This window comes from Terrapene carolina, unplaced genomic scaffold (assembly GCF_002925995.2).
Source record: "Terrapene carolina triunguis isolate 2854851 unplaced genomic scaffold, T_m_triunguis-2.0 Scaffold30, whole genome shotgun sequence".
Classification (NCBI taxonomy): Eukaryota; Metazoa; Chordata; order Testudines; family Emydidae; genus Terrapene; species Terrapene triunguis.
In genome coordinates this window covers 3,329,211-3,354,699 of record NW_020664381.1, presented here as the reverse complement: position 1 = coordinate 3,354,699, position 25,489 = coordinate 3,329,211, and the positions used below count along the sequence as shown (strand labels likewise).

At 44.4% G+C, this 25,489-nt stretch overlaps 1 protein-coding gene across 1 annotated transcript in view; it reads left to right on the top strand.

Moving 5' to 3' along the window:
- LOC112117099 (SH3 domain-binding glutamic acid-rich protein-like) overlaps positions 1–25,489 on the top strand; it is a 43,646-nt gene that overhangs the window by 15,732 nt on the left and 2,425 nt on the right. The window contains exons 3-5 of the mRNA XM_029911401.1: positions 8,812–8,892; positions 15,046–15,120; positions 15,704–15,805. Coding sequence (XP_029767261.1) covers positions 8,812–8,892; positions 15,046–15,120; positions 15,704–15,805 — 258 coding nt within the window. The remainder of the gene's footprint in view (positions 1–8,811; positions 8,893–15,045; positions 15,121–15,703; positions 15,806–25,489) is intronic.

The following is a 25,489-nucleotide window of genomic DNA, read 5'->3' as shown; positions in this document are numbered from 1 at the left end:
GCGGCGCGGCCGGAGCTCGGGTGCAGGGGGACTGGCTAACGGGGGTGGGGAAGGAAGCGGGCGGGAGAGAGAGAGAAGGGGGGCGGCCAGGGCTACAGCGGGGCACTGCCACTCGGCCCCTCCCGCCGTGCCATGCCGCCTGCCGGGAGGGCTCCGCTCCGGTCAGCGGGGAGGGAAGGACAAGGACTGCCCTGCCGGGCTTTCTGCAGGGCGCTCCCGTCCTCCGTGGTGTCGCTCCCTACAGGGCGGCCGGAGCGGAACAAAAAAAAAAAGCTGCCGTGCCGCCCTAGGATTGGGCGGAATGCCGCCTCGTTCGATCTGCTGCCCCAAGCACCAGCTTGCTCGGCTGGTGCCTGGAGCCGGCCCTGCTTGCCGGTACTGCACTCATGGGAGGGACAGAAGGGCAGGGGCGGCTCCAGGCACCAGCGCACCAAGCTGCAGGGGGGCGGCAAGCTGCGGGGCGGTAAGCTGCGGGGGGCGGCCTGCTGGTCGCTGTGGGGGTGGCAGTCAGGGAGCCTTCGGCAGCATGCCTGCAGGAGGTCCGCTGGTCCCGCGGTTTTGGCGGCAATTCAGCGGCAGGTACGCCGAAGCTGTGGGACCGGCGGACCTCCCACAGGCATGCCGCCAAATCCGCGCTACCAGACGGACCTCCCGCAGACGCGCCTCCGAAAGCTGCCTGACTGCCATGCTTGGGGTGGCAAAATACGTAGAGACGCCCCTGCACAAGGGAGGGCACGTGACCTCCCCAAATGATCCTCCATGTGACTCCTCCCCACCCAGCCCAGGGCCTTCATGCTCTTCCCGTGCCCTCCGACATCCCCCTTACCTGTCTAAAATTTTACAACTCCATCTATTAAACAGATATGCAAAATGATGCTTTGGGCCCCTGGTGCCACCTGTATTTCCAGGTGTCATTGAGGATCCAGCAGCACCCCAAATTGAAAACTTCTTAAATGAAAGAAGGATAGGAAGGACAATCAGCCCACTTTCCCTTAACACACCGAGCAACTCTGGGAACAAAACAGGCAACGAGCTCTGCAGATGTGAAAAATTCCTAGAAATTGAAAGATACAATACACACAAAACATAAAACCATCACATCTACCACACACAAGGATACAGAAAAGGAAAGGAGCAGAGAGGGAAAGAAGATATGAATGGAGAAAAGGAGAGGATATGTAAAGAGGAAAGATTTATAGGAGAATCTTCCTTGATCTTTGAGTTCTCTCTTTCAGCCAGGTATAGTGCATTGTTCCTAGACAGTGGCTTATATACAATAATAATTCCCTCAGTGTTTCAGTCCGATATTTGGTGTAACATAGCTCCCAGTGTTACAAGGGGAAATTTATTTCTTTCACTACTGGTTAGCTGAGTTTTCTTGTTGCATAATTAGATTGAACTCCCTTGTATATTATTCTAGACAGAGCCCTACATCTTTTCCCTGTTTTATTGTTTGGTATTAGATTCATCTTGTAATGCCAGGTTCATCATCAGACACTTTTCCAAAACATGAAGGTCACATCTGGAAACAATAGCAGCAGAGGTGTCACATGCGGAATAGAAAACAATAAACCCCAAGGACACGTAGCCTGATATGGAGGGACAGAGGCTGCTCAGCCTGCAAAACCGCAAGAGCTGCTGCCCAAAAGTGAATCCTTCATTTATTCAGCCAACCAGGCCACTTAGGTCCTTTAGTTCTGTGCCCATACTGGTTTCAGTCAGCATCTTCATAGCACCATTTAGTCACCACTAGACCTTGGTTAGCTACTTACAGCACGTAGATCATCCCTTTGACCCCTGTTTGAGAATTATCCATGAACAGATTTTGATTTTATTTATTAGAGACTTGCTCATCATTTAAAATTGTTAAACAAAATAGTCATGAAATCTATTCCTCATTCATGTCATGACTGGTCTGACATGGGCCCATGACTTAGTTACATGGGCCCAGATCCTCAAAGGTATTTAGGCACCTAATTCCCATTGAAATGCCTGGGCGTTAGGTGCCTAAATACCTTTGAAGATCTGGGCCCAGCTGTTATCCTGTCTGCTCCCTGACTTGATGACAAGCATTCCTAAACAGGAGGAAAAGGTGTTCAGAACCTGAGACAGATACACCTTTACCCTGATATAGCGCTGTCCTCGGGAGCCAAAAAATCTTACTGCGTTATAGGTGAAACCGCGTTATATCAAACTTGCTTTGATCCGCCGGAGTGCACAGCCCCACCTCCCCGGAGCGCTGCTTTACCGCGTTATATCCAAATTCGTGTTATATCGGATCGCATTATATCGGGGTAGAGGTGTAGATGGTTCCGACACAAAAAGGCATTTCCTCAAGTATCTAAGAGAACTTCACTGTCTAGGAACATTCTTGCAGATTAAAATGTTACTTGTAAAAATGTTGTGAGACATGAATTAAAAGGGAGGTGAACATTATCAAGGTGAATCTGTGGTTTTCATTCAAATAAATGCTCATAAATACTTTTTTTTTTGCATATTAACCCAGATCTAGGAGCCATTCTCAGTTACCGCTCAAGCCCCAATGAGGTTAATTAAATAGAAACCACAGCTCACATAAGGCTAGATTTTCAAAGCTCAGAGCCTGATTTTTCAAGTGGTCAGCACTCACCAGGGTAGAGTTTCAAGAGAGCTCAACTCCCATTTAGGCACCTAGATAAGGGCCAGATTTTCAAAAGAAAATCTGGAAAATGTGGTCTCCGGTGTTTGATGTGTATCTTCTGCCATTGTAAAATCACACTGACAGGGATGCTCTGTTGTGGGTGGAGGACACTAACAACCAATTCCTGTGCCTTTGACTTGGTCCTGACCAATGTAAAACAGCAATACGTATGCCAACAAACTTAAACAAAGCCTTTGTTTAAGTTTGTTAGCATATGTATTGTGCTGTTAAGAATGAATGCCCTAGCCATGTTTTCCCTGCTGCAGCAGCGGGGAAAGGAGCAGAGCACAGCCCCACCCCTCCAGCCATGTCCTCCAGCGGGGCTACACAGCTCCATGGGGGCCGTCTGGTGGCCCCCTGTCTTTCCGGTACCCCGTACCAGCTAGAAATCTCTTGCAGGCATGGGGTACTACCGTACTTGCACTCCTGATTGCTGGCTAGGCTATCCAGCCTTCCTAGGGACCCACCAACCACTCTGGGTAGTGGCAGAGGTCCCCACACCTGGAGGTCCCATCCAAACTGGAGGACTTCCAGGCTGCAAAAGACATCATGTCTTTGCTGGTGCCACCAATGCCCCGTCAAGACGTAGTCATCTCTAGAGGGAAGCCAGCACTGGGGTCTGTGTAACTGTCTCCGTCTGTGTGGCATTGGCACGACAGCCGTCAATGTCGAAGCATCGATCCCCAGGGATGCGCTTCTGACCTGCCCATGTTGACTGGAGTTCAGGGCACTACTTGCTGGATTCTTGGCACTGGTGCCCCGAGGCATAGCATCACTCGCCCTATGGTCGGAATAGAGCCGCAGCACGCCACCGGTCTCTGGAATCATGGCACCAGTTGACAGAGCGGGGGCATTGCTCCTCAGAGCAATGAAGTCCACCGGAATCATGATGCTGATCTCTGGGACCATGAGACCAGGCCCCGGAGCCGAGATGCAGATCACTGGACTCATGGCACCGTTCTCTGGGGTCCCAGAGCTCTAGGCGTCAATTGCTGGTGTACCCTCACAGATCCATCGAGCTCCGCTGCTGGTCCCCGGACAGATGGCACCAGGACCCGGAACCCCGGTACCTGTTCCCCAGCCGCAGTGGCCAGGATAGCAGGGTCATGGACGCAGCATCGGCACTGCAGTGGTCCCCATGGCAGGAACTTTCCTCCTGGGGCTCGGAAGCTAAGGAGATAGCGGGTCCCTCGGGCCAGCCACACCCAACCAGATTTGGGGGGGCTCTTCCAGGGCCACTGGCCAGTGCATTGCCCCAGGGCCAATGGCCTGTCCAGTGGCACTTTTGGAACCCATGGGGGTTCCCCCAGGCATGAGAGACTCAGATGCAGCACTCAGTGTCAGGGGCGTCAGAGAGGAGGTCGGTGACAGTCTCCTGCTCTCCCCTGGAATCAGAAGAGGGGTCTGAGCAAGGGGCCCAGGAGCACCCTCTGGCCTCGGTGGAGACCACCCATGCGGGGGATGCTGAGCAAGCCCCTGTCCCCACCCTTGCCTCCTCGTCATCCGCACCCAATGAGGCAGTGGTGGGCCTGTCCAATACAGGACAGGGGGACAGGACGATGCCAAGGCACACCAGGAACTGCTAAAGGGGGTGGCGGCAAACCTGGGATTGGAAGCAGAGGAGTTGGCGGAACCCTCTGACACCTTATTTGACATTCTGGCCATGGTAGCCCCATCTTGGGTGGTGCTCCTGGTACACAAAGGGGCAGTAAAGCTGGTAAAAGCCCTATGGCAGACCCCGTCCTCTCTTCCACCCATTTCCAAGTGGGTAGAGAGGAAGTATTATGTCCCTGTGAAATGATTTGAATACATGTATTCCCACCTCGCCCTGAACTCTTTAGTGGTCCCTGCAGCCAACGAGAGGGACAGGCAGGGGAAACCCAGCTCAACTCCCCAAAACAAGGACGGCAAGAGGCTGGATGTATTTGGCAGAAAAATTTATTCATCTGCCAGCCTCCAGTTATGAGTGGCAAACCATCAGGCCTTACTCAGGAGGTATGATTTCAGTTTGTGGCAGTCTGTGGCCAAGTTTGCAGATTCGCTGCTGGAGGACTCCAGGCAAGAGTTCCTGGGCATTTTAGATGAAGGGAGAAAGGTGGCAAGGGGCTCCTTTCAGACCGCCTCCGACACGGCAGACGCAGCTGCCAGGTCCATCGCAATGGCCGTGTCAATGAGGCGAGCATCGTGGCTGATGTCTTCCGGGCTATCGATGGAGACTCAGCAATCAATCCAGGACCTCCCCTTCCAGGGCATAGCCCTGTTTGCAGAACAAACAGAGAGAAGATTACATGGATTTAAGGACTCTAGGGCTACTCTACATTCCCTGGGTCTCTATACACCGGCCTCTGCTAGAAAGAGGTTCAGACCGCAGCAACCTCAAAGACCAAGCAGTCAGGCCCGACCGGAGCCCTACCACAGGAAGGGCAAGGGCTGTAAGTGCTGTCAAGGCCAACAACCAGCCCCTTCTTGCCACTCGGGCTCCTCCTGCTACCTGCCTGGTAACAAGCAAGCATTTTGAGGGTGAACCCAAGGGCGACCTCCCAGTCTGCAGCCAGGATCCTGCACCCCTCTTGTTTTCAAACCACCGTTTTCCTTTCCTCCCCACTTGGGCCGCTATAACATTGGACCGGTGGGTCCTCAGCACTGTGGCTGTGGGGTATACCCTACAGTTTATTTCTATCCCTCCCACCCCCCTTCCCCATCCCTCTTCAGGGACCCTTCTCACGAGCAGTTTCTCGCCAAAGAGGTGCAAGCTCTCCTGCAAGTTGGGGCCATAGAAGAAGTCCCCTTACACCTAAGAGGGAAAGGGTTTTACTCGGTATTTTCTCATTCCGAAGGCCAAGGGGGGTCTGTGCCCCGTATTGGACCTGCGAGGCCTCAACAATTATCTCAAGAAGTTGAAGTTCCGCATAGTCTCCTCTGGCCTCCATTATCCCCTCCCTGGATCCTGGAGACTGGTACACCGTCCTCAACTTGAAGGATGTATATTTCCATATTGCCATTTTCCAAAGGCACAGAAGGTTCAAATAATGAAGTGGTTACTTTTCTTATATAAATATGAAGGGTGGGGGGAGGGAGGGGATAACAGACCCTGTTTATCTTAACATAGGTGAATGCAAGGTATCCCTTCATATACCTATCCCCCAACTTCTTGGTGACCAGTGTTGCAATAAAGATTTTTGAGATTCCATAAAGAGAAGTTACATAATGGCTGTATACCATTAAAGAGCAACTGCCTTATAAAGCTAGGCAGACCAGCTGCAGCACCTGTAAATTATAAATGTGCAATATTTGACTCTGTGTGTGAAGCTATATTGGGGAAAAAAGAATTTGCATGTTACTACAAATTTATATTTATACAACATCCTTTGTGAAAGCATCTCAGAGTGCTGTGCAGTGTTCTTTTTTAAAAAAAGGCAGTTACAATAACTATTTTTAAAAGCTAAATCAAATTAGTATTGAAATTAGCCTTACAAGAGTTCTAATGTGAGCAGGACTCAAGTTTCATACCTAAGGAGCATAGCACAGCAGGCTTGTTACAGTACCTAATTTTAGTATTTGGTTGGACACCTGGAAATGCTATTTGGATTAATAATGGATGGAAATACATATAAATACAATAGGCCAAATCCTTCCTCCTGTCCCTGGCAGAAATAGCACATTTCCGCTGGATGTGTAGGTATCAGACCCTAGAGCAGTACTTATAGGAAGGGAGTGGGAAGAGGCATTATGGGCAGGTTGAAGATATGGACAGTGGTTCATGAACTAGCCCACAAATACAAGCCACTGTATCCCATATAAGTATTTGTGGGCTAGTTCATGAACCACTGTCTATATCTTCAACCTGCCCATAATGCCTCTTCCCACTCCCTTCCTATAAGTACAAAGTTTATGATCTACTGAGTGTGTTCATCCTATTTGTTTGCATGTATTATTTCTATATATGGAGTTAGGAGAATAAGATATAAACTTGTATCACTGATGTAAACATAATAAGTGGAGGCCATTAAAGGTGCTCCAGAAACAATCAGTTGTAAATGGCCTTAGTTACTTGAAAGCCTTCCTGTGTATGTGTGGGCCAGCCCAGGAGGAATGGAGACTTGGGGTCTTACAGTGACAAGTGACCATGTCACCTGATAATGAAATCCATCTTAAATCTGGTACTTTTCCATTTAGAAGGAGGGGTGGGGACCCAGAGAGACAAAAGAGTCCCGCCTTGTGCCAAAGTTATAAAAGGGGGTGGAGCAAGACAAAGGGGTGGCCAGTCATGAGAAAACCCCTGCTTATCACCTGAGATGTCTACTGGAACTAACAAGGACTGTACCAGGGGAAAGGATTGGGCCCAGACTAGGAAGGAGTCTAGTCTGTGAAAGAAGCTTATTGGAACATCTCTGAGTGTGAGATATTACCTGTAATCAGTTTCTTAATGTATTAGGTTTAGACTTGCATGTTTTTGCTTTATTTTGCTTGGTGACTTACTTTGTTCTGCCTGTTATTACATGAAACCACTTGAATCCTACTTTTTATACTTAATAAAATCACTTTTGTTTATTAATAAACCCAGAATAAGTGATTAATACCTGGGGGAGCAAACAGCTGTGCATATCTCTCTATCAGTGTTATAGAGGGCGGACAATTTATGAGTTTACCCTGTATAAGCTTTATACAGAGTAAAACGAATTTATTTGGGGGTTGGATCCCATTGGGAGCTGGGTGTTTGGGTTCTGGAGTCAGGTACCTGCTGAGCTGTTTTCAGTTTAGTCTGAAGCAGGCTAGCATGTCTGGCTCAACAAGACAGGGTTCTGGAAGTCCCAAGCTGGCAGGGAAAATGGGCTCAGAGGTAATTTCAGCACATCAGGTGACAATCACAAGGGGGTCTCTGTGACCGTATCTGTCACACAGAGGATATGGGTGGGAGAGGTTTTTTGACAGGCTCCAAGAGTTTTAAGTGCTATTTTGTAAATGGCTAGAATCTTAATTTTCTTATGGATATTTTGGTGTTGCCACTGGAAGACTCACACATTATAACTGGATGTATTTTCAGTGCCTAGAACTAGCATTAGTTTTTAGTATTCATTATAAACCATCTACGCTGACAATTATATTCTTTACTTAATCTCTTACTTAAGCTGCTTCTTCTATTGGTGTCTACACAGAGGTCTTCGTCACTTTCTAAATACACTGAGTACTTTGCGTTGTTTTCCTGCATTTGCTTTTACCTGACAAAGAAAACTTCTAAGGAAGAAGTTGAAAATAAACTTCCTGTTCATTATGTGATCTGGATCTCTAGAGTAGACTGATCATTTGCTCCTTATTTTTAAGGAGTGTCCCATATTTTGAGGTAAATCCCTTATTTTTGTATCTAATGTCTGGCATAGCTGATACTCAATATATGATGCATTTTTGTCTTGAGTTTCAGCAGTAATCATGCAAAAGATTGTATATAGTGTGATAAAAATGTATGAGTTTATGGGGTATTGCTTGTTTAAAAATAAACTTTGACTATATTTTTCATACAGTTGTCCTTAATCTACCGAAATGTAAATGGTAACTCTACCACAGGTATGGTAGAGTATGCATTTATAAGGTTACTTATGTGCAAATTATTATCAGATACCAGGAACACATTGAAATTGCTGTGTTTCTTACTATCTGTCTTGGGTGTTGTTTTTAAATGACTCGGGTGGTTTGGTCTTGGTGTGATCCTAGGGCTGGTTATCTATTGGAGATACCATGTATGTACATGTAAATTATTGGGACACTTACAGTTTAACAACTTTATCCAAAGAGGAACTAACAGGGTGTGTTTATTTAATATCAAGCACATCTTATGATGTTGTAACCCTGGTCCTTCCTTCCCCCTTACTTTGTTTCTCATCCATTGCTATGTTGTGCCTAATTTAAGGCCAGATTCTGCCTAGTCCTTACAAAGATGCAGAAGTGTATTTGTTTTGCCAAGTGGCATTAAACACATTGATCTAAATATGCTTCTTTCTATGTCTCAGATTCTGCAAATCCTTAGTCATGAGAGTAGTGATTTGGGGGCAATGTATGGAAGGATTTGTAGGGTCTGTTCTCTTTTGCATATGCTTCTTACCAATTCCTTGTTCTTTGTTTAATTCCTTTTCTAGGACTTCGAATCCTTCTTCTCTGCCAAGGAAGAAAACATTATTTATTCATTCCTGGGTCTGGCACCTCCTCCGGGTACAAAGGTATGAATTTCTGTTCTTTGCTGAGGCCCATTCATTTTAATTTAGTAAAAGATGGAGGTAGGCCCTGACTCAGCATGTAAAATAATGGACAGTGACAAGTGCTGCAATAAGAAGTTAGTTTGCTGGCACAGGGCTGCAGCAAAGTCTTTTAAGAAAAAAACAACAACGATGCAGGCTTTCCAATAGAAAGTCTTCCAGCCCTCTTTCTTTCACCATGGATTTGTTACAACCTCTTCTGCTACTTTAAAAAAAGCACATATAGTTTGCCATATTCAACTTTGAAACAATACAACAATCCCTAATTAAATTATGGGTAAAAGCCACACAAACCCCATTGCACAGAGCCCTGAGTGAACAGGCTTTGTATGGGAGAACTATGCAGGGCTAGGATACAGAATCCATTCCCCTATCCGGGTGGATAGCCCCTATCAGGAAATGGGAGACTGTGACTTTGTTTAATCTGACAGAGGGAGTTGTAGATATTTGGTCCTTACAACCATGGACCCTTTAACTAGGCCCGTGGTGTGCCACAAACCACCCTTCTGCACTGTCCCACATAAAGCTCAAAGCCCAGCTCTGTTGTGCTGGACGTGCTGATTCCCCCTGCACATGGTTTCATAGCTGATCACCCCTTGTCTGTTGAATTGCAGCTGTTCTATGGTGCTGGAGGGGGCATTCCATCCCCCTCACTATTGTGCAGATTGTGTTGATCAAGTGGCATTTGTGCACAACACTGATTCATAATTAACTTTTGTTATAATAGGCCAACTCCACCTATAGTAGGGATAGAGATAACAAGGGAATTTCCAAATTTGACCAGAACAGTGGTTATCTAGTCCAATATCCCATTTCTGACATCTTATACTTCAGAGGAAGCTGCAAGAAACTTTGCAATGGACAATTGAGGAATTAACCTGTACAGAGGGGAAATTTATTCCTAATCTCATCAGTTTGTGGTCATCTTTTGACCTGAAGTGTGAGGGTTTATATTCTTCTATTTTTTAATCCTAACTAATGTAATTGTGGATGTTCACCGTATTCATATAAATCACTGTTTTTTATTAATCCTTTTTTTCCTTTCTCCTGTGGGGTCCCTGTACATTTCTTCACAATCTTCTCCAGTTTTGTCTAACTTAAATAATGTTGTATCCTCTGAAAGTTTTCCCACTACACTGTTCACCCCTTTCCTAGGTCTTAGAGTACTGGTCTTAATACAGGTCCCGGAGGCTCCTCCACTGTTAACATTTGCTCTGTTATGCAAAGTAGCCATTTATTCCTCTTCTATTTTTCTTTCTCTTAGCCAGTTTCTAAAACATGGCAATGCTTTATCTTTCACATCACAATTCTGTCGTTTGCTAATAGCCTCTTGTGAGGGACTTCATCAAAGACTTTTGGAAAGTCCATATACACTATCTCTATCAGTTCTCCTCTATTCGCTATATTTTGTTGACATGCTGATATATTCTAGCATAATAGAGAGGCATGCTATTTTTTCCTTTACAGAAGCTGTGATGGCTTGTCCCTAACATGTCATGTTCATCTACGGGGCTTATAACTCTATCTTTTATTATGCTCAAATGTGATCAAATCTAAATATTGCCATTTTTCTCATGGCAGACATGGATATAATGAATCAAGAGAGGGGTGAGACATAGTCTGAGCACAAGATTGGTAGCAATACACGCCTTTATTCTAACATAGCCTAGTGGCTAAAACACTGAAGTAGAATTCAAAAGACCTGGATTCTAGTCCTTGTTCTGCTTGGTGACCCTCGTCACCTTTTTGAGCCTCTTTCTGTGTCTGTAAATATGGAGATAATGATCCTTATCTCCTTTGTAAAGAGCTTTGAGAGCTATAAATGAAAAGTTATGTAAGTCACATACATAAAACAAAGGCATTACTACTATTAATTTTGTCTTTGCTGCTGACTCCCTGGGTGACCTCGGGACAATCCTTTAAACTTTCTGCTTCAGTTTCCCACCTTTATCCCAGGAATATCAACACTTATTTGTCTATCTCTGAGGAGTCTTATGAGAAATAATTTAGTGAATGTCCATAGGGCACTTAGGGGATTAAAGAAGCTACATGTGCTACATATCATCATCATCATCATCATCATCAAAATGTTGTGAATCAATAGGATTAAGAAAATTGTATTTCTCCTGTTTTCTCACTTCATACACCATCCATTCCTTCATGCATTGCTCAGCTAGGTACCTATCTCATAGAACTGGAAGGGACCTTGAAAGGTCATCGAGTCCAGTCCCCTGCCTTTTTTCTGTGGAGAAAAGTACTTTATTTTTCCCCTTAAAGAGTTCACCCATTCTTAGCCTACATCCAAGGCTATTAAGATGTCCAGTCAGTGACAGCGCCACAAATGTTGAAAACAATATGCTTAGGACATGTTGCCAGAAAAAACAACCTTTTGGTGCTATTAGTAACAAGCAAGAATGGTTTCTACTGATTTATCTGCTGTACCAAGGTGCTAGCTTTCAGATCTGGAGATGGAGTTGCTGACAGAACAAGGAGTAATGGTCTCAAGTTGCAGTGGGGGAGGTTTAGGTTGGATATTAGGAAAAACGTTTTCACTAGGAGAGTGGTGAAGCACTGGAATGGGTTACCTAGGGAGGTGGTGGAATCTCCTTCCTTAGAGGTTTTTAAGGTCAGGCTTGACAAAGCCCTGGTTGAGATGATTTAGTTGGGAATTGGTCCTGCTTTGAGCAGGGGGTTGGACTAGATGACCTCCTAAGATCCCTTCCAACCCTGATATTCTATGATTCTATGAATGCCTTACAGCACTTAAAAAAAATGAAAACATGGAACTATCTTTAGATCTAGCACCATTTAAAATCTGCATCTGAATTTGAGAGAGATCTATAGATCAGGACAAACACCTACTTTTAGCGTTTATTGCAGAGTATTTCTCAGCATCTTCACTGGAGGCCAGAGTGGTTATAGCTTGTCATATAAATGACCTCATTGTGCTGCTGCTGCTTTTCTTTCACCTGGCTGTCAATTCAACCCTCAGGTGAAATGTAATGGGAGTATGGTGAAACCGATGGCCAGTGGTATGAATTTGGAGATGCATGGTGAATTTAGAAGGGTGGTGGTGCTAATGGCAGTTCTCTAAACAATATTTCCCAGTAAATCTCTTCTTGTCTCAGGAACTTACTAGTACACAGAGATCATTTTTTAAAATCATAACATGGAAAATTTATAAAGTCAATAAGTCAGTTAGTGTGCTTCTCCCTCACAGTATCTCTCCTCACTGAGGCTTTAGGACAATTAGCATGAAGCTGGTATGCTGCTTTTCATGCTGACCAGTATTGTCTGACGAGCCCTGCCTATCTGTGGTATCCACCAGTTGTCTCTCATTTTACATGTAGATTGTAAGCTTGGGGCAGGGACAGTCTTTTTGTTCTGTTTGTACAGCGCCTAGCACAGTGGGGCCCTGCTCCATGATTGGGGTCCCCAGGTGCTACTACAATACAAAGAATTAATAATAATATTGATACATGTTTTTACAGCACTTGTAGGCCCTTATCCAGCAAAGCACTTAAATGTGTGCTTACCTTTAAGTACATGAGGAGTTCTGCTGAACTCAACGAGATCACACTTGTGCTTACCATTCAGTATTTGCATAAGTCTTTGCAGGGTCAGGGCAAAGCACTTGATATTTTTTTCTAAGTGCTGAGCATATTATCATTTCCAATGGGTTTGTTAGCCCTAAACTTACATGACATTTCAAAGAGCCAAATTACTTATTGATTTATACCACGAATAATTCAGTCTGCCACTACATCTCTAGTCTTCCAAAACCGTAATTACATCTCCTACGGTATCATTTAGCATGGATGAGTAATACAATTTTATACCCCTCTGGAGAGAAGGAGTTTGTGTGTTTATAAGCTCTTTAATCTATTTATGTGCGCTGAAGGAACACCTGATCTTAAACCTGGTCTATTTTAATCCTAACTTCCAAACAAAAAAGAGTGTATCATTTCAGGTCTGAATGCAGGGGATGGCTGTATTTTTAGGGCCTGATCCAAAGGTCATACAAGTCAGTGGCAGATTTTCCACTAACTTCAATGGGCTTTGGATCAGGCCCCCAGTGTAGATGGTGGGGCTTAGGCATATGTATCTGAGCCATGCCCAATAAAGGTTGTAACTCTAGTGATTTAGGCTCACATAGCTCAGTCTCTGGTATCACCAGGGTGGTGAGGTAAGGCTGGAGAGAGATCTTCCTGATGCCCCTTCCCCTTTCATACTTGTACGGAATGTGACACTGAATGGCTATGTAAGAAGTCTGGCTGAATTTGGCAAAGGTGGGAGTGGCATTTCTGTTTTCAACATTCTTTATCAGTCTTTGTTAATGCGCATGGAAAGATAATCACGCGGTGCTGAGCAAGCTTAAAAACAACCAACCCCCCCTCCAGTCCTAGATGGGTTCTTATGAAATAATTAGGTGAGATAAAGTAAAGAAAAAGGAACCATCCACCAGAAAAGCACTCACAATGTAATGCCTAACTGGTAGATTAATCTGTAGTGGGTACAGATTAGCTGACAGCTTTTTACAGATTTAACCTCCAGTATGCTCCTGGTTTTGAAAATATTTCTATTTCTTGCATATCCAAGCTACTGTTTTTATAAAGGGAACCCATTTTTCAAAGAAGTCAAGAGATTGTTTCTGGGAATGTTTATTTTGAGACAAATTTAAAACAACGGCTCTGTGTGTTCAGAAGTATAGTGTGATTGATCCCTTGATCTTTTTCTCAAATGTTACAGGAGAGGCATCCTGTTCATGAGAAGACTGTTACTTAAATTAAATTAAGTTAGCAAGCAGTGTATTGTACCATCATGGCTTCGGAGTAGTTAGCCAGGTTTGAATGCTGACAGTGGGTTATTTGTTGTGGGGAGATAATGGGTTATCCTTGTCTACTGCTATTTAGCAAAAATAGATTATAGCTTACATCTCCCAGAACTCCAGCAAGCAGATAGCTCTCCGCTAGACTATTCCTTTCCGCAGTTGTTCTAGGAATTCAATGGAGCGATGCTGATTTACAGCAGATGAGAATCTGGACGTGTATGTGTTACTCATCTCTAAATCCTTTTTGTTTTTGCTGTGCTGATTTTGAGGTTTAGTCCCATATATACTTTAGTAAATGGAGAATTCTCCCTTTAAAGCATCTCTGAATGTGAAATTGAAAAAGAGAAAATGTGCACTCTTAAGGTAGCTGTATAGTTTACTGATAGACGTGTTTTATTGACAAGAAAAAGATTAATCAGTTTGCAGGAATGTTGCTTAATTTTAAATGAACAAAAACTATTTGGGGTGCTTTGAAATGGTAGATTCATGAATAGGTTCCAAATAGCATTATTTCAGTATGACTTTCTATAGTCATCATTCATATGTTTTTGAGTCCGTTTCTCTCACACATCATACAAAACTAAATTCTGCCCTTGGTAGTAGATGTGCACATCTCAGTGAAGGTGTGTGTGTATGTATTTGGTGGTAAAATATTACTATCAGTCTAATTCTCCTAACCACTCCTTTAAGCTTGTATTTGGGTAAGTGTCCTGTTAGCCTGGGATAGTTTGTATGGTGGTATATTTTTATGGATATTTTATCCTCGTTTCTTGTTTTAAATATTTATAAAGAGCCATTAATGCCAGTGAGGAAAGGGGCATAAGAAATCTAAAGGCAATTTTTTTTTAAAGCTATGCTCAATAAGAGCTATGTCTTTTAATTTTATGAGTCACTACAAAAAAGTGTCCCTAAAGAAAACTGTCATTCGCATAAGCAAAATGATAAATGCAATATTTTGCAAGAGAATTTCAACAAATTTATAAAACCTCTTGTAATAGTAGAATTCTTTTTTTAAGGTTAAGAGCACCATTTTTATTCTAGAATTCCTTTGTTAGTTTGCATGGCCAAAAGCCAGAAGTGTAAAGGGCACAGTAAGCCAACAAATGGCTCTTGGAATGCCCTTTTAATAATAATACTATCAGTATAAAGAGGTACTGAGTCAGTTGCCAAAATGTGTCATGCTGGTAGACATCTTTAAACATTTTTTTTCTTAGCACCTGCCTTCTCCAACTTTGTTCTGTAGATTTATTCAGCTTCTCATATATTGTTCATTTTCCCTGATTCAGGAGGCGAAAACTGCTGAAGAGACATCAAACCTTCCAAACGGTGAAGTTTCGGGTGAAGAGCACAAAGTTGTGGAAGTAATAGCTGAGTATTTTGTTCACCCTCAGAAGTCCACTTTCACCCATTCCAATCATCCAGCATGTTCTATTCCCCCTGAGTCCCAGTCCAACAAAACCTTTAAGCAACATGCTTAACTTTAAGAATTTGAATAGTTCTATTGAATTCACAAGGATTGTGGTCCTTTCGCCTAACAGCAGAGCTAGAGATGAGGTTTTTTTTTTGTTTTTTTTTTAAAAAGGAACAGACAAATAATTCCTTAGGGCCTATTCACATACTTTTGTCTTAAAGGGAGTGAGTACACTGATGCACCCACGGTTTGTGTATGGATGAGTGTGATCTTGCACATCTCACATAAACTTGCATCAGCACTAAAAATGAAGAACTCTGTACTAGCTGCTTGTTCATTTCCCTGGAAAGAAATAAGTCAGATAGCCCAATGTCTGAATAAATGAGGGCAACTGTATAGTGGTTACTTGGTGGCTTTGAACAGTGAGTTTCTGAGAGAGCACATAAGCAATCAGTTTTGTACATCTATTGTCTTTCTTACCCCCTCTGTAAGTGCCTGATGTTCTCTCTGCTGTGCTTTTCCTTTGTTGTCAGGAGACTGAAAAGTCTGAAGTAACTGAAGAAAATGAGGCACACACAGAAGACAATGTAGATGCAGTCGCTAATTCTATTGAACTGCCATCAGAAGAGCAACAGGTAATTTTCTCTTTTCTTCTCTGGGAGTTTAATCCACATCTGGGCTAATTCATTAAATTCAGACATCTCCATATAAATCTTTAAATTCCTCAGCATGAATCTCAGGGTGGTGCTGGCTATATGTTGATCTAAAAATGGCCATAACTGGCGTTTGTGTGCATTCTTCTTCAAGTTCACAAAAATCATGGGAAACATATGTAAATACGGTGAGCTTTGCTCTGGGCCTTGACTAACAATAGCTGTCCTTTAGTTAACAGCTTCCCCCGCCACTTATAAACATGCACATTTTTTAAGCTCACCTAGAACTAAACTCTAGTATGAGAAATAATCAGGAAACTAGAAGCTCAATCACTGTCTATACTAGAGAGAAAAGTTGTTGCCATCAATGGTTCAGGCACCAGAGGTGCTTGTAAAACCCTGTTATCCCCATACAAAAGTGCTCCTAATGTTGCACAAGCATTGCCAGTACCACTGCGAGTGCATTGCCTTGGTTCAAGCCTTATTGATTCTCAGACTTTAAGGTCAGAAGGGACCATCATGATCATTAAGTCTGACCTCTTGCACATTGCAGGCCACTTCTCTTGTAATAGAAATTACTCACTCCTGTAATAGACTCCTAACCTCTGGCTGGGTAATGAAGTTCTCAAATCATGGTTTAAAGACTTCAGGTTACAGAGAATTCACCATTTACACCAGTTTAAACCTGCAAGTGACCCATGCCCCATGCTCCAAAGGAAGACGAAACCCCCCCAGGGACTCAGCCAATCTGATCTGGGGAAAAATTCCTTCCTGACCCCAAATATGGTGATCAGTTAGACACTGAGCAGGTGGACATCCACCAGCCAGACACCTGGGAAAGAATTCTCTGTAGTAATTCAGAACCCTCCCCGTCTAGTGTCCCATCACCAGCTGCTCTGGATTTTTGCCATTGCCAGTCACCAATAGGCCACATGCCATCATAGGCAGGCCCATCATACCATTTTGGAAACCATTGGAAACCAGGAAAACATTTTGAAGCACTTAGAGGAGAGGAATGTGATCAGGAACAGTCAACATGGATTCACCAAGGGCAAGTCATGCCTGACCAACCTGATTGACTTCTATGATGAGATAACTGGCTCTGTGGATATGGGGAAAGCAGTGGACATGATATATCTTAACTTTAGCAAAGCTTTTGATACGGTCTCCCACAGTATTCTTGCCAGCAAGTTAAAAAAGTATGTATTGGATGAATGGACTATAAGGTGGATAGAAAGCTGGCTAGATTGTCGGGCTCAACGGGTAGTGATCAACAGCTCAATGTCTAATTGGCAGCCGGTATCAAGTGGAGTGCCCCAGGGGTTGGTCCTGGGACCGGTTTTGTTCAAAATCTTTATTAGTGATGTGGATGATGGGATGGATTGCCCCCTCAGCAAGTTCGCAGATGACACTAAGCTGGGGGGAGACGTAGATATGCTGGAGGGCAGGGATAGGGTCCAGAGTGACCTAGACAAATTGGAGGACTGGGCCAAAAGAAATCTGATAAGGTTCAACAAGGACAAGTGCAGAGTCCTGCACTTAGGACTGAAGAATCCCATGCACCGCTACAGACGGGGGACCAACTGGCTAAACAGCAGTTCTGCGGAAAAGGACCTGGGGATTACAGTGGATGAGAAGCTGGATATGAGTCAGCAGTGTGCCCTTGTTGCCAAGAAGGCTAATGGCATATTGGGCTGCATTAGTAGGAGCACTGCCAGCAGATCAAAGGAAGTGATTATTCCCCTCTATTCGGCACTGGTGAGGCCACATCTGGAGTATTGCATCCAGTTTTGGCCCCCCCACTACAGAAAGGATGTGGATAGATTGGAGAGAATCCAGTGCTCCCCTTGGAAGGCTGTTCCAGAACTTCACACCTCTGATGGTTAGAAACCTTCGCCTAATTTCAAGCCTAAACTTGTTGATGGCCAGTTTATATCCATATGTTCTTGTGTCCACACTGGCGCTTAACTTAAATAGCTCCTCTCCCTCCTTGGTATTTATCCCTTTGATGTATTTATAGGGAGCAGTCATATCTCCCCTCAGCCTTCTTTTGGTTAAGCTAAACAAGCCAAGTTCTTTGAGTCTCCTCTCATAAGGTAGGTTTTCCATTCCTCGGATCAACCTAGTAGCCCTTCTCTGCACTTGTTCCAGTTTGAATTAATCTTTCTTAATCATGCAGACCAGCATTGCACGTAGTATTCCAGATGAGGTCTCACCAGTGCCTTGTATAATGGTATTAACATTTCCCTGTCTCTACTGGAAATATCTCACCTGATGCATCCTAGGACTGCATTAGCCTTTTTCATGACCGCATCCAATTGATGGCTAATAGTCATCCTGTGTTCAACCAATTACCCAGGTCTTTCTCCTCCTCTGTTGCTTTCAACTGATAAGTCTCCAGCTTATAGCAAAAATTACATAAGAACATAAGAATGGCCCTACTGGGTCAGACCAAAGGTCCATCTAGCCCAGTATCTTGTCTTCCGACAGTGGCCAGTGCCAGAGGGAATGAACAGAATAGGTAATCATCAAGTGATCCATCCCCTGTCGCTCATTCCCAGCTTCTGGCAAACAGAGGTTAGGGACACCTAATTCTTGTTGTTAGTCCCTAAGTGCATGATCTTGCACTTTGCACTATTAAATTTCATCCTATTTCTGTTACTCCAGTTTACAAGGTCATCCAGACCTTCTTGTATGATATTCTGGTCGTCTTCTGTATTGGCAATACCTCCCAACTTTGTGTCATCTGCAAATTTTATTAGCACACTCCCACTTTTTGTGCCAGGATCAGCGATAAAAATGTTACATAAGATTGGTCCCAAGTCTGATCTCTGGGGAACTCCACTAATAACCTCCTTCCAGCCTGACAATTCACCTTTCAGTATGACCTGTTGTAGTCCCCCCTTTAACCGGTCCTTTATCCACCTTTTAGTTCTCATATTAATCCCCATCTTCTCTAATTTAACTAATAGTATCCCATGTGGAACTGTATCAAATGCCTTCCTGAAATCCAGGTAGATTAGATTTACTGCATTTCCTTTGTCTAAAAAATCAGTTATCTTCTCAAAGAAGGAGATCAGGTTGGTCTGGAATGATCTACCTTTTATAAACCAGGTTGTATTTTATCCCAATTACCATTCACCTTTAAGTCCTTACCTACTTTTCTTTCAAAATTTGTTCCAAGACCTTGCATACAATTGAGGTCAAACTAACAGGCCTGTAGTTTCCTGGATCACATTTTTTCCCTTTCTTAAAAATAGGAACTATATTAGCCATTCTCCAGTCTTAGGGTACGACCCCCGAGTTTACAGATTCATTAAAATCATAGCTATTGGGCTTGCAATTGCATGTGCTAGTTCCTTTAATATTCTTGGATGGAGATTACCTGGGCCCCCCGATTTAGTCCCGCTAAACTGTTTGAGTTTGACTTCCACCTCTAATTTCTACCTCCCTATCCTCGTTCCCATTAGCCACCCTGCCATTGCCCCTATGCTCTTCATTAGCCTCATTAAAAACTGAGGCAAAGTATTTGTTTAGGTGTTGGGCCGTGCCTAGTTAATCTTTAATCTCCACCCCATCATCAGTGTTTAGCGGTCCCACTTCTTCTTTCCTAGTTTTCTTCTTATTTGTATGGCTATAGAATGTTTTACTATTGGTTTTAATTCCCTTTGCAAGGTCCCACTCTGCTTGGCTTTGGGCAGTTCTCACTTTATCCCAGCGCTTTCTGACAAGCAGCAGCTTTCCTTGCTGATCCCTCCCATCTTTCATTCCTCGTTGGCTTTCTGCTTTCTCTGAATCACCGTTTTGAGATGCTTGCTTATCCAGCTTGGTCTGCAACCCTTCCCTATGATTTTTTCCCCCTTGCTTGGGATGCAGGTGTCAGATAGTTTCTGCAACTTTGACTTAAAGTAATTCCAAGCCTCCTCCACATTCAGATCCTTGAGTTCTTTGATCCAGTCCACTCCCCTCACTAATTTCCTTAATTTATTAAAGCTAACTGTTTTGAAATCAAGGACCCTAGTTGCAGATCGATTTTTGTTTATCCTTCCATTTAGTTGAAACTGAATTAGCTCCTGATCACTTGAGCCAAGGTTGTCCCCTACAGCCAGTTCTTCTATGAGGTCTTCACTCCTTACCAATACCAAATCTAAAATGGCATCCCCTCTTGTTGATTCAGCTATCACATCCAGGAAAATCTGGGCCCTACTGTTATTAGTAGTACGTATCCTCTAATCTGTATCTGGGAAGTTAAAGTCTCCCATAATCACACAATTCCCAGTAGTATTTATTTCATTAAAAACAGACTCTGTCTTATGCATTCCATCACTTCTAATTTCTTTACAGTCTATCATATCATTAATATATGAGAGTCCTCTGGGACCTCCTTTAGTAGCACTTCTCACACCTGAGACCTCCTAAAGGAGACATACAGAAAAAGCTACATCACCATTAATGACACTGAAATTGCAGACACGCTTCCTTGGCAAAGTTGCTCGCTCTCCACAATAAATGCTTAGCCTTAAACTTACAGTGATGCACCATTGGATGGTGTTTCTCTCTTGACTGACCAATAGATGGTGTTTGGGGACCACTGCCACATATATGACAGGGAGGAAAGGAGTGGGCATCATCTGGTCCTCTCCCAGTCAATGCCATCATAGGGAAGAAAGATGAGAGAAAGAAACTGATGTTTGAGATGGAAAACACACCACAGAAGAGAGTAAAACATTCAGTAGCATTGTATAATGCAAAAAATAAATAAGGGGTTTGCCTCAAGCAGCATCCACTGGCCAGCTGCTCATTGTGTCAGAAACCAGGGCACAAAGCACAGAGATGAACTGGGAGAGCACTTCTGTTGCTCTTTCCTGCCTGTATCACAATGTGAGGTGGGGGGCATGATCGCCCCCACACAGATCCATGTGAAGGACATATCCAGCAATGTAAACAATTCCCGGAAGAAACCATTTGAGTTCCAGCAAAGCCCAATGGAATAATATTTGTAAAAGACACCAGTCAGGTCTTGCTCTAATTTGCTAACTTCAGAAAGGTACCAGTGGATAGAAATGTGCTGGGAAATATACAGCTATCCTTCAGTGGTCTGGTACAGCAACAGCCAGTGGGAGTGCTGTCTGTGAATATGCTACCGGCCCAAAATGGTGGAGATGGTTATGTATGTTTGTGGTTAGGTGTTTCAAGTTACTGGCCTGGTCCAATTCCCCTGAGTGAGTGGCACAGACAGCCCATGTGTATGGAGACAGGGATTTTCCTCATGACCTCCTTTCCCCCCCCACTACACTGCATGACTGTAGTTGTTTGGTTGGGGCATGTCTTTCTGCTGCAGGTTGACCTTTCTTCTAAACAGGTGGACTTGCTGCTGCGTCAATACCCAGACTCTTCTGTAGCTTGTGTGGCTTAGAAGGTGGTAGAAACACTATGCTGAACTGAGCCTGTCCTCTTTGAATGGGAGTCACAGACATTTCACCTCTTTGCCAGCAACAGACCCTAAAGATGAAGACAGAAACTTTTTTCCTTTGGTTGCAGGGTTTTCCCAAAGGATGTACCTGTCTCTGAAAGCCTCTTCCCACTCTTCACTTATTCTAAATCATTAAGGATCAGATGCACCTCCATGCATAAGGGTCAGGCATCCATTAAAGTTTCATTTAAACCCTCAAAATAGGGCTTTAGTGGGACTTAGGTGGTGTCTAGTCCTTGTGCCAGCTCTCAGCACAGGGCTGAATTTCATCCTTAAGTTGCATCTGTTCATTTTCCAAGCTTTGCTCACTTTCAGCCTGCACATGGTGGCCATTTAATACCTCTTTCCTCAAACCTTGGGGGAAGCCCTGGGTAAGGCTGGAGAACATCCCTTGGCTGTATTGGGTTACTTGCTGTTCGGGCTGGCATTCTAGTCTAATGTTTTTCAAATGAGAACAGAATGCTGGAACAAGTTGTTGAAGTCTTAAAATGTATCAAGCAGCTGTGTATGAGAGGCTTTGTAATGACATAATGCAATGCCATTTCTATACAACTAACAACTTGCTGGTCTTTATTTCTTACAGGATAGGTTTGAGTCCCAGGTGGAAAACATTGTCTTTTGGCCAGTATAACAGCTGGGTATTTGGGGGAAAATAATGTGTTTAAAGTGATCTTTTTATGGTTATGGTATAACCTGATTTTTCTTATGAGTTCTCTCACAGAGCAGAGTTCACCCACCAGACTCCAGCAATGTTCAAATGTTCCTTCAGGAGGTACAAAATAAAGGAAAAAATCTCCCCAAACAACTGTCATACAGTACTCCAAATCCCATTAAACTCACAAACTTCTGCTAGCTCCTAGATGGTCACAATTTCTATTTCTGCTATATTCTTTGTAAGGGAGGGCAACCAAAACTGAAGAAAGGAAGGGTGGTGTAGCAGTTAGGGTGCCATTCCAGGACTCAGGAGATCTAGGTTAAATTTCCTGCTCAGCCATGGACTTCCTATACAAAATTGGACAAATCACTTAGACTCTGTATGGTTCCCTATCTGTAAAGAGGGGACAATAGCACTTCCCTACATTACAGGGATGGTGTGTGGATAAATATGTTAAAGATTGTCAGATACTTAGGTACTATGGTAATGAAGGCTATATAAGTAAATAAGATAGGTAGATGTCAGTCTTTAAGGTGAGCATGTAGCTTCAATGTATGTTATGGCATTACACTAGTTTCAGTTTTATTCTCTATTTATTCTACAGCCTAACCCATCTTGTTTGCTTATTTGACCATATCTGGCCGTTGCGCAGAGGTTTTCACTGAGCTGTCCATGCCCAGGTTTTTTCCTGATTGGTTACAGTTAATTTAGAAGCCATCAGTGTGTCTCGTGTTCTGAAAGGGTGACCTTTCCATCAGTGCCCACTGTAATTTATAACCATGTGGTTGCATCTTCTGAACGATAGTCAGGTCCCCGTTGGAGTTTCAGTTTACCATGTTGACCAACTTCTGCTCTTTCAAACCAAAATAAGACAGTTACAGCGCTGTCGTTTTATATTTCATGCCTAAATTAACACAAAGTTTTGAACCTTGTATTGACATTTTGGCTCTATTCACTATTTTGTTTCATACAATTTAAAAAGGAAAGATCAGTGCAGAGTATACTCCAGCCTGTTTAACTGTGCTGGTGATTATGTCATAGAAAAATTGGAATGGAATCCTGGCTAGTTAAAGATAGCTTGATCTGTGCCAAGAAACATGACAGCTGATACAATAAGCTGTGGCTCTGTCTCAATTAAGGAGTTGTATGGAAGAGCCCAGGTTCTGGAAGGCCTTTCCACAACAAAAGCCGCAACAGCAGAATCAGGAACTAGCCACAAATGGTGGTAAATGTAGGGTCTGGCAGCTCTTCCCACCCAATCCCTGCTGGGAGCTGCTCCAGGATACTGGGGCTCAATAGCTCCACTCCTAAGTAGCCAAGGCCAGGGGTTCTCACAACAAATTTTTGGTGGCCTTAAAGTGTGGCCACCAACTCTCACTGGTGGCCACACTGACACTTTTTTCCTAAAATACTTAATTAACTTTAGGAAAAACAATTAAATTTGCACACATTCACATCCAAATAATTGTAATATATATTTTTAGGTTTTTTTGGCTGACTTAATAACAAAAATAATGCTGCCTCCCCTTTCCCCCCCCCTCAATCCAGGGTTTAATGGGTGCTGGGGCTTGCTATGAATATTTGTATATTTGTTAACATCAGAGCACACTTAGTAGGTACCTGGGAGGCTATGAAAAGTGATAAGTGATATTAACAAACATACAGGTATCACTTTTCACATGTAACCCTTCTGCCCATCTGAGTTGGCAGCCACAAGGGCCGGGTTCTGTATCTAGGGGTTCTGTTTCAATAACACAATGCAAAACCGGCTCAAGCCCCCACCCAGCAACCTGGGACAATTACATACCATCCCCTGGGTGCCTCTAAGAGGCAATACTTCCCCTCTCGCAAGCACGGAGTCTGAGTGTAGCAGAAAATGTTTAATAACATGAGGTAAACGACATCAGCATTAAATTGGGAAAACACCACAAACAGGATTCATAACACAAACCATGAGCAAAAGACCCACCCCCAAAAGTCCAAAATCCCAAAAGTCTCTTGAGTCCAGAAACTCAAGAATCACCCAAAAGTCTCTGTCCTTGGTCAGTACAGCCCCAGAGTTCAAAAGTTTATCTGCAGAGTCTTACCCCCTCCTCAGCCTGGGTGGAAATAGGTGGGGGGGAAGGGGCACACAGGATATTAAGGGGGCACCTTACGTGGTCCAAGGCTGACTGCCCCGCCTCTCCATGGGGTTCTGCTGCAGCCTTCACCACGAGCTGCTCCACTCTGCTCCTCCAGCTGTCCCGTGAGCCACTCCAGCCGTCCCACAAACTGCTCAGCTCCACTGGCCGTCCCATGGGCCGTGCCAAGCCTCCCACAAACTGCTCTGCTCTGCAAGCCACTTAGCAATAAATCTTCAGGCTCCCCCACTAGTTAACACAGCACTCAGTGATTTCAGCTCATAGTAGAGGAGCCCCAGTGCTGGTGCACCATTGGCCCAAAGTGAATTCAGCATAGCAGTCTGTAACTAGATTCTTAATAGAATCAAAATTAGCTCTGCTATTCAACAGTGAAGAGAGGAAGTGGTGCAATTGATGTTTCAGGCCCTCAACGGAGAAGGGCATACTATCAGGTACAAATATCTGTCCCCAGCCTCTCTCAATTCACTGGGTTTTGGAACCCATGTCCCTTGTCTAGCGAGTGCTACTTAGGTGATGGTGAGACCCTCTGTCATAAAACAGTTTCATTGTCCTTGATTCACATAATCAGGGTAACAACACTTTATTCCTCTTGCCCCAATAACAGAGAAACTGGGGATCCCACAACAGCCAAAGTGACCATTTTGGGCTGCCGTGGGCTCATGCTAGGTGGGGTGGGTGTGCCTATGCAAACAAGATCAGCCCCTGAAGTTCTTTTCCACACTTGCCATAATTCACCACCAGATGTCAGGGTAGAGCTCATCCTGACTCTGCTTACATACAGATAGCTAGTAAGTGTGCTGTGACAAGTGATACTTACATGTTTGTAAATATCACTTTTCTCAGCAAGTCCCAGGACCCATTAAGCCCCGGATTGAGGGTGGGGGAGGCGGAGGGAGAGGCAGCAGGGGCCAGAGGCGATGATGGGATGGGTGCGGGGCCGGGGGAGGCAGCAGTGGTTGGGGCAATGGGGGGGGATGGATGTGTGCAGGGCCGGCTCCAGGCACCAGCCGAGCAAGCTGGTGCTTGGGGCGGCAGCTTGTAGGAGGCGGCATTCCGCCCAATCCTAGGGTGGCACGGGCGCTTTTTTGTTGTTGTTGTTGTTGTTCCACTCCGGCCATCCTGTAGGGGGCAGCGGCGTGGAGGACGGGAGCGCCCTGCAGCAAGCCCGGCAGGGCAGCCCGCGTCCTTCCCTCCCAGCCGACCGGAGCGGTGTGGAGCCCTCCCGGCAGGGGGCATGGCGGGAGGGGCCGTGTGGCAGCGCCCCGCTGAAGCCCTGGCCGCCCCCCTTCTCTCTCTCCCTCCGCTCCCTCTCCCTCCCCCTGCTAGACGGGGCACATCTGCAGGGCAGGGAGTCCCCCTGCACCCTGGCTCTGGCCGCGCCGCAGGTTTTTTTTTTT